We start from the raw sequence: 10285 nt of genomic DNA, 5'->3' as shown, positions 1-10285 counted from the left end.
CATCCAGTAATCTAGACAGAAATTACAAAGGTAAATATATTCTTCTCAACCCTGCAAAGTTCTCCTTACTATCATCTGTCCCCAAACCCCAATGACATCGTTCAAAAAGGCAGTTCACCACTACCTTCTCAAGTACAATTAAAGATGGGCAGTCAGTGCTGGCCTAGCCAGTGAGATCCAAATGCTATGATCATACACCACAACCTTAGAATTTCTCAACGATCTTTACTCTTCCTTGAGCAGAACAGCTGCTGTAATCAAGTGAGAAGGGTGTTGTGAAACTTGAAAGGGTTCAGAAAAGATTTACAAGGATGTTGCCAGGGTTGGAGGATTTGAGCTATAGGGAGAGGTTGAACAGACTGGGGCGGTTTTCCCTGGAGCATCAGAGGCTGAGGGATGACCTTAGAGGTTTATAAAATCATGAGGGGCATGGATAGGATAAATAGACAAAGGTTTTTCCCCAGGGTGGGGGAGTCCAGAACTAGACGGCATAGGTTTAGGGTGAGGGGGGAAAGATATGGAAGAGACCCAGGGGGCAACTTTTTCACACAGTGGGTGGTGCATATATGGAATGAGCTGCCAGAGGAAGTGGTGGAGGCTGATACAATTACAACATTTAAAAGGCATCTGGATGGGTATATGAATTAGAAGAGTTTGGAGGGATATAGGCCAAGTGCTGGCAAGTGGTCTAGATTACGTTAGGAAATCTGGTTGGCATGGACAAGATGGACCAAAGGATCTGTTGCTGTGCTGTATTTCTCTATGCCTCTACGAATAACAAAGTTGGAAACAAAAACAAAGTGGAGAATAAAAACAGCAAGAGAAAGAAACAGATTGGGGTTGAAAGAAAACAAAGGTACAGAGAGAAGAGACTGACAAACAGAGAGAGCATGTCACAACTAAAGTTTTTTTTAAATAAAAGGTATAAGAAAATGAAATGCAACATCCAAATTTCACTCAAGAATGTCAAAAAAATCCAACCTGTTTTAATGATAATTGAGATGAGAAAATATTGACCAAAACAACAAGCTTAAAAAAATCCATGGGAATATAGATGCTGTGTGCAAGGCCATACTTGTTGCTCATCCCAATTTTCCCTCAAATCTATTAGCTTACTATGTCTTTAAAAGGACAGTTAAAAGTAAACCATGTTGCTTCAAGTCTGAAGTGACATGCAGACCAGCCTGTTTAAAGATGGCAGATGTCTTTTCCTAAAGAACATTAGGTAACCTGATGAGTTTTATGACGATAGTGTCAGTCACCATTACTAGCTTTCAACTTGAGATTTTATGAACTGAATTTAAATTCCATCAGCTGCAATGGTGGGATTTGAACACACTCTTTCAGAAGATTAGCTGCCTAATGACATGACCATCACATCATCTTCCCTTCTTCATGATTGAATATTTTATTTCAGCAAACAAACCTTAGTTTAAAACATCTAATCTGGGTAAAAAAAAAGGGCATCTGAAGCAGCATGATAGTCATTATGCACTAGTGTCAATCACGTTATTTGCTGGAGTTTCTAGAGTGGAACTTTACTGACAGGTACGTGTACCATCACTGAACCAACAGTATTTCAGAAAGGCAGTGAGAGAGAAACAGACTAAAGAAGAAAAAGACAAAAAAAAGTTATAATACAAGCAGACATTTCAGTACATGTATTCATAACCTGTGGAGAATTGTTTTGGTGGAAAATTTCACAGCCACTGACCTATAGCAAAACTTCAAATGTCAACTATTTTACAAATGATCAACATTTTACTTTAATTAACAAGTCATTATTGACCGAATCACCATGTACCAACATTGCAAATGGGTGTAATTATAAACTTCTTAAAGTATATTGCCCAAGATGAGGCCAGAAAAACACATTCTGAATGGGACATTTTCGGATCTTATTCTCTACAAAAAAGATTAAAAGACAAAAGTAAAGGATACAGGTGTACATATCACTTTTTCCAGTATATATTCTCCAATTTACACAGTGAAAAAGTTAAATGAAGCTTTTTGTTTTTAAATTTAAAGGTAAACCCTTTATTACAATGACATCGGGTATACAAGATTAAACAGACATTAAAAAGGAGGGGCATTCCTGTTATAAAAATGGCACATTTATTGCTACATTACTGTTATATACATGACAGTTCTCATTAGCTACTAAGACAAAAGGAAATGATTTAAACTACTTTTCTGAATACTCCAGCCAGCTGTTTTGATGCTTGTACAAATACAAAAAAAAACACAAGGAACTTGAGGCACTCAGCAACACAATCAGAAATCTAATTGTGCAACATTTAAGTACTGTATGGATGCTAGAAGAAGCATTGCCTAAAATGTAGTAAAATAAACTTCTGGAATCAGACATAGAGTAAAAATCTACAAAAAGTAACATTCAGAATCCAAGACATTTTCAAGATTTATGGTATAAAAGGATCGTTGTTGTGAAAATAAGCCAACTTTTTTCCTTAAATTTCACTTTGTAAGGGTATACTGCAAGTCTTTTCTTAGCAAAAAAAGCACTAGACAAAAAAGAGGCTTTTAATGAAATGTTAGGCACTGGTCATTTTTCATTCTGTTCACATTGCATCACAAGTACAAGAATGAAAAGGCCACATGTAATTTTTTTTTTAAACTATTACATACATCTGCAATACTCAAAATGAGCTGAGAAATGTCACTGCACAATACTTAATGCAGTTTTAGAAATGTCAGGCATATTACCCAAAAATGTCAAAAACTTTTGTTCATTCAGTCCCACGGTTTCATTGCCCGTTTTCCACTTGTTCACATCTTTTATTTTTAAAAATAAAAAAAAAGTTATGTCAAAAGTACTGTCTTCTGCTTGGCTGGTGAAAGTCTGTGAATATGTTCAGTGGAAGACTGATTCCGTGTTTTATTTGTAATGGGTTCGTTTCCACAGTACACAGGCGGCTGCAGAAATGAATTCAGCTTGGCATAATGCAAGCCACTGATACACAAGTTGCTCACATCCTTATTAGATTCCACAACCAATTCATATGAATTTTAAACATTTTAACAGTTCATTGTGCAGGAATCCTAGAAAAAGGTGGAAATTTTTCCCACTCTTGAATAAGTCCATGACAAACCTATAGTCATACAAGACCTAGAATCTGCAACATTTCCTGTTGCAACATGAAAGTCTTCAAAGACCTTTCAATTTCTAAGTACACACTATGCCCAGCTATCTTAAAAAACTACAATGTAAAGTCTAATAATGCAAAAATATAGTTTTGCTCATCATACATAAAATAACTCCCTACAAATGAATGAACTAGCTTTTGTAATGCACTCATTTTGTTGGCCCTCCAGATATACCTGATCATATAGGCAGGGCAAGAGAAGATCTGTAGAATATTTTGTCCATTGGCTAACAATTCCTCCCAGCCAACTACCAGGGAGATATGGAGTGGTTGAGCGTCAATTGAGTAAGACAAATATTTTTGCTGGGAATGCTGCAAACCAAGGACACCAAAAGTTCTCTTTTTAAAACAAAAAGACCAATTGCTTACAAAACAAGCAAAAAAGGACTTCTGAAATTTTGTTCCAAAACAACCTCACATCCTTGTAAGTTTCATTAAAACATACTGGGATTTAAAGTAAGCTTAGGCACTAACTCCTTTTTTCCACTGTGGGGAAGATTTTTTCTTTGGGCTGTAGAAAAAACCTTTTTTTGCAGCACAGAGATCCAGTACTTCAACGATATATGTCGACTTCCCCCCCTTTATTCGATAGATATGGCAAATGCATGGATTCACATTTGCAATTCTGATCCAGAAAGGATTCGTCAGTTTATCATCTTTTTGGCAGAACAAGATTTCTTCCTTATAGAGAAAGATGACAGATGATGTGCCCCCTCTTGCTCAACAACTTCAGTTATACCAGGCAGAAAGAGCTGTGAGAAAAATAAAATAGAATATCTGACTTTTTTTTGCATAGTATTTGCGATTACCTACACATTTTGAACTAAAAAAGACTGCACTCATTTCTACAAAGGTATATACTGTTCAACAATCAAAATCTCCACAAGTGCTCACTTATACATTCAGGGCAAATAATTAAACCCATTTTACACAATGATCAATTCTAAACTAAAGCAAGATTTGAAACAAAGTTGTAATTTTATTTGGGATGAGTTCTAAAGCAACTGAATTGAAGCTTAATATTATAAACTAAACAGCACATACAAAGAATAAAAATAGAAATTATTGGAGAAACTCAGTAGGTCTAGCTGTGGGAGAAAGCAGAGTTAACATTTCAGGACCAGTGACCCTTGTTCAGATGCTGCCAGATCAGAGTTTTTCTAGCAACTTCTATTTTTGTTTCTGATTTCCAGCATCGCAGTTCTGTCTGAGTAATATTAAATTAAAAAAATTGAGTCATTAAGTTACCAGCGAAATGATAGTAAATTGTTTCAGGATTAATTACAATTTAGGAAGGGAGAACTTGATTTAAATGGGGCAAGATAGATGATGCTCACCATACTGAAAAAATTATATTCTCAAATGGAAAACTGTTTCAAGGTGATAAACTGCATAGGCAAATTCAAATTATGCAGTCTTTTACACATTGAAAGTATTGCAAGAGTGCAATTTTACCTGCTATTAAACAGGATACTTTGCATTAGTATTTTTTAAAAGGCTGAGGGTTAAACAATTATCATTCAACATTACATTCAATGGATATACAATACTACTCTTTAAAAGTTCTCTTTCTTCTAAAGAATAACAACTCCAAATGGAAGATTGTCCAAAATGTATTAACAAATCTGATACAAAATCCAAAATACATTCTTTCAGCATGCAGCAAACCTAAGTATCAACATGGTTTGCCACCAAAAAGAAGGCATTGCTTTATCCTTTAACTGTGCAATTTGAAGCAGGACCCATTAGATCATTTATTGGATTAAGTTACCCAGACTGGTTATTTCTTTTGCAAAGCCCCAAAGACATCAAGGCAGCCACATGACAGCAGAGGCTTACTATCTTAAGTCTACTTTATTTTAATAGCAATAAGTTCACTGTCCCATGAGGGAATTCTATAGGACTAAAGTACAGTTCATGAAATTTCTTAACCTAAACTGAGTTATCCCAATTTGGACTGCTTCTAAAACTTCATTCACATAGATTAAAATGCCATTTTTCACATTCCAGCATTCTACAAATTGGCATTTTACCTCCTACATGTGGCTCACTGCATTGTGATTATCTCCCAGACTAGGATGCGCAGCTGAAAGGGGCAGTGGCTGTTCTCCTACAACTGCAGATACCTTCTCCTCTTCCCTTCGTTTAAGGCAGGCAGCTTTAGGATTCAAATTACGTTCTAGAAACAAAACAATGTGGGGGGAAAAATACAGATCATAAACATTTGATATATTCTTCACTGCAATTCATCTTTCAGAAAATTAAAAATATATAAACATTGGACTAAAAATATATCAAGTACTCTATAGTATAACTGAATTCTTTTACAGATGTTTAAATGATATTCTCATAGCAAAACCACATAATCAAAGCATTATTCTGCTTCATGAGATCTGTAAGAGTAAACAATCCAACTTTAATTCTGCATCCTATATACAACTTGAAAAGAAAATGTCAGTGCCAGATCAATGACTGATGACACAAAAGGCAATAAGAATATTTGATTTTCAAACAGGTCAGCCAGATAATTGTTATTATTCAATATACATATTATTCAGATTTTGTAGCCAGTAGAATAGTCACAGCCTGACCTCTGAAAAAGTTGTTCAAACATCTAATAATCTGGGGAATGATTCCTAATTTGTATTAGTTTGAAAAAGGTGCCAAATAAAGGAGATTGCCAAATGTCTAGCAGTGATGTTGTCAATTAAAACAAGCATCTAAGTGAAATATTGTTACAGAGAACAAATCCGTAAATAAAATTCACTGATTATTCCGCATCCTACATTAATTTTACAGGAAGCAAAATAAATGATTGGAAGCTATACATTAGAAACTGAAATATTAGCTGATTTGAAAATATTAAAAACTTGAGAATTTTTTCGTTATGGAAAAATCTGGCATTGCACAAAGAGAAAATTAATTTTCCAGAAGAAAGGTTAATCAGTAGTCATTACTTAGAATGTTATTAAAACAACTCACATCCTGTAAAGGGATAACCTTATAAGGAAGCCTTAAAAAAAAGTGTTGAAAGGGTAAATGGGGAGATTGTATTAACCCAATAACCTTTAGTTGTTTGCAATCAATTTAGACTTTGACATTGTACCCTGCAGAAAAGTGGAGAATCACTGACAGCAATAGTTCAGAAATTCCAATTAGGGCAGAAATTCTATTTCTGGGAATGTCTGTTTGCGTTTGCGAAGCACAACAAAGTCAGGTCCCGGGGGTAGATGTGTGTCTGTGTTTATGGTGGGGGGAAATTGGGAGAGTGAGTAGGTGGGGAAAGAGAGCAACAGCAAGAGAGTAAGTAATGAGATGCTGTTTCAGACTGGTCAAGGTGTCAAGGCGATAGTGGGGTGGGGCAGGAAGAGGGAGGTAATTTGGAATTCAGCTTAATGGTTATCACCCAGAAAAGCTGAAGCAAGTAGAAACGGAATCTGAATTCTGACTTCAAGGCACCTTTTCCCAGAGGATTACAGATGTAGGGGGATTCCAGATCAGAATTTTACATTTCCCATGCAGTCAAGTACATTGGGATTTTCGCATGGTCCCAATGTGCAATTCCAGCCTACACTGCTGCAATACCCACTTCCATGCTTCACCTCAGATTAAATATCCTTGCTCATTAACATCTTCATATCCATTCAATTCACACGAAGGCTTCGAAATGTTTAATGGGAAGGGAACTGAGCTCTTCCTTTCAAATATTTACTGTCGTCCCAATTTGATTTCAGCAGCATAGATAGATCAATTTTCATTACGTATCAGAGTCCAGAAAATGAGTGTTGGCAAACTATTGAACTGTGAGGAAGGAAGATTGATTAACACTTAGAATTCAAATTGCTTATGTTAATACAAACATTTTGCAGCAGAGGCCCTGAGATTGCCATCAGAAGCAAGGACTCCAGCAATGTTGCCTTTGAATTAGGAATATTACAAATACAGACCTCCGAAAAATCAAGTAATCCCACAGCCAACTGATTAGATCAAACTTCTGCAGTTTTGCTATATACAGTTGCAAATCATTAGCAATTAACTAAAAAGAGGAAGCTCTATGAACTTTCTCCATTCCATTCCCAATGACTATAAAGTCCAGTGCATTGGTGCAAAAGGCAAGACTGAAGAACTTGCAACTGTCAATAGATAATCCTCAGCTGTCGCCCAAGGTCTCTAACTACTCTGACTCACTCCAGCGTTACTGAAAAACGATTGGGCATATTAGATACAGCGAAGACTATGGGCCTTAACAACATCCAGAGAGCAGTATTAAGGAGTTGTGCTCTAGAAATAGTTATGCTACCGATCAAAGTAATCCAGTATAATTGTAATGTATATCTCCCTGACAAAGTAGAAACTGTTCAAGCATATCCTAACAACAAAATGCAAGAAACAAGATGAATTACTGTCCCATTACAAGTGAAAGGAATATGAACATCACTAACCAACACTTATGAAGAAACTGCTTATCATTGCTTAGATGGGGTTCTACTTGGACTTCTTAGCTTTATGGCCCAAACAGAGACAAAAAGATCAGAATTCAAGAGATGTTACATCAACCCTTTTTGACATGAAGACTGGATTTCACTTAGTGTGGTATCACGGAACCCTAATAAAATTGAAATCCAGTGTGTATCAGGGGAGTGAGTGGGTGAAGGCGAGAGCCCAGTTTGGCTCCTGGCATACCTAGCACAAAGAGAAATGGATGTGGGAGGCAAATCATCTCAGTTCCAGGACGTGTCTACAATCGAACAATCTTTAACGGTCTCATTTTCTTTGGTCAGAAGGATGGACGCCTGGGTTGACCTGATGTTCATCTCAGATGAATTTTGGCCGACATGACCAAAATGTGGGCAACATTCAGGTTTGTTCTCATGAAAGAGATGTAAAATAGGTTAGAGTAAGCCACACAGTGTAAGCCACACAGTGTAAGAAACTTCATGGGAGTAATACTGAGACAGAATGAGTAACTGGGAATTGGGGTCAAAGTGGGAATTTGGACCAAAAACAATGCTTCAATTAAAGGCCAATTCCAAGAAATAAAGCGTTGATTGAGAGACCCTCCTGTAGAGACTAACTGTAGCACAACATCACTAATGCAAGGAAAGCAGCTGATTGAGGAGGAGGTTTGGTCTACATTCCTAATCTTTAAATTGAAAGTTCAGTATTTAGTTTGCGGTTACATTTTTACAAGGTTTTCTCTTTTCTTGAGTTTTTATTCCAAGTCCATTCTTATTCTAGGGGTAACAAAGAGTTTGTTTTAAAGAGAGTTAGGAGACAGTAAGTCAGAACAGTCAAATGGAATTACGACCTGTGGTATTTGTGAAGTTATGGGACATACTATGTGTTCCAAGACAAACATGTGCAGGAAGTATTACTAGCTACTCAAGCTTAAATACCATGTTTTGGAACTTGAATAGTGATTGGAGTCACTATTGAGTATCAGCAAGCCAGATGATCTGTGGATAGTATGTATATGGAGGTGGTCACACTGCAGATGAGAAGCTGACAGGCAGAGGGCTCAGGTGACCACTCGGCAAACGTGTGGATTCTGTTTGGGTGGAACCAAAAACATGAGAACGAGAGGCAATTCAACCCCTTGAGCCTGATCTCATCTCCGCCTCAACTCTACTTTCCTGCCCTATCTCCACAGATTTTTAAGTAGTAATGGATGGAAGGGCCATCTCCTCAAATTTACTCAATGCTCCAGCATCCACTCCACTTTGGGGTAGTGAATTCCACAGATTTACGATCCTTTGAGGGAAGTAATTTCTCATCTGTTTTAAATCTGCTACCCCTTATCCTAAAACAATGACCTCTTGTTGTAGATTGTCCAACAACTGTAAACATCCTTTCTATGCCTACTTTGTCAATTTCCTTCAGCATATTCTATACCTCAATTAGATTCCCTCTCATTCTTGTAAACTCCAGAGAGTATAGGCCTTTACTGCTCAATCTCGCTTCACAAGACAAACACATCATTCTCTGGAATCAGTAACAGTTGGCACATATTGGTTGCAGTTATTTATGATACACCAAACACTGTTGCTTCCGTGGAGCATGGTCTCATGAGAATAAAGAAAAGGATTCTGGGTAATCCAAGATAGTGGACAGGAAAAATTTCTGGCTGTAACAGACTGCTCCTTTTTTTTTTGAGGTATTTTAGGTGTTGGAGGGGATTTCCTAGAATTCCAGGAGCAGCAGGTTTTATAGGCTGTTGCATTGTTTTGGAACTTGGGAGAAAAACAAAAGTCAAAACAACAGCACTTTTTAAAAGGAAGAGGAACACGCAAAGGCAGCACATGGTGAGGTTAGTGCAAGTCAGAGAGACAAAGAGAGTAAAGAAACCCCCACTGCTAACTGACATAGCAGTGAACCTGCGCAGTTACTGCCTTTGCTGTTTGAATTCATATATCGCTGGACATCGGGGTGCGTCTGGGAAAATTAACAAACAGTGAAATTCACAACTGATCTTGGAGGAACCTGTTTGGGAGAGGTCATGAAAACAGGTAAGTGAATATTTTTAATTGTAGCCATACAGTAAGTCTGCAGTAGTGAGTAGAGCGGGTTCTTTCTTGATTTTACGTTTTATTGAGATAGGTCGCTCGATTAAACTTAAGTATTAAGTTAGCTGGGAGCAGTGTTTTGTAGAGGAATAAGTCAGTGCTATATTCTGAGTCTGTAGATTGGAAGAAGCAAAACTGGCCTTTAGTAGAGTGAAACGCTCTTCTTGTCAGATCTGGGAGTTTAGGGAGAGTTTGTGTTACTGAGCATTATACCTGCATTAAATGACGTTGGGTGCGAATCCTATCGGATTGAATGGATCGGTTGGAGAGACAGTTAGAGGCAATGAGGAATTTACAAGAACAAGGGGATGTGATGGATGGCAGTTATAGGAAGGGGGCAGGAGTTACAGATACAGTTACACAGATGGATTAACTCCAGGAAAGGTAAGAGAGGTAGGCAGTCTTCTGTGGCTATAACCATTTCAAACAAGTATGCTGTTTTGGAAAATGTGGTGCGTGATGCTTTCTAAGGGGAATGTAGCAAGAACAGCTACATTCTGGTATCGAGACTGGCTCTAATGCAACGAGGGGTATGTTGGATTCAAACAGATCAATTGT

The 10285-nt window shown here is 37.3% G+C and overlaps 1 protein-coding gene across 1 annotated transcript in view; it reads right to left on the bottom strand.

Annotated features, from left to right (window-relative positions):
- Window positions 1–2397: 2397 nt before the first annotated feature.
- Window positions 2398–10285, bottom strand: part of LOC122565047 (transcription factor 4-like) — a 149129-nt gene continuing 141241 nt past the window's right edge. Inside the window, exons 19-20 of the mRNA XM_087976048.1 lie at window positions 5198–5343; window positions 2398–3916 (exon numbers count right to left, since the gene is read on the bottom strand). Coding sequence (XP_087832174.1) covers window positions 5201–5343 — 143 coding nt within the window. The 3' untranslated portion in view covers window positions 2398–3916; window positions 5198–5200. The remainder of the gene's footprint in view (window positions 3917–5197; window positions 5344–10285) is intronic.

This window comes from Chiloscyllium plagiosum, unplaced genomic scaffold, assembly GCF_037043375.1.
Source record: "Chiloscyllium plagiosum isolate Xiang-an unplaced genomic scaffold, Cpla_swu_hap1 HiC_scaffold_28, whole genome shotgun sequence".
Lineage (NCBI taxonomy): Eukaryota > Metazoa > Chordata > Chondrichthyes > Orectolobiformes > Hemiscylliidae > Chiloscyllium > Chiloscyllium plagiosum.
Note: the sequence above shows the minus strand (reverse complement) of the source record. Positions and strands in the feature narration are given on the sequence as shown.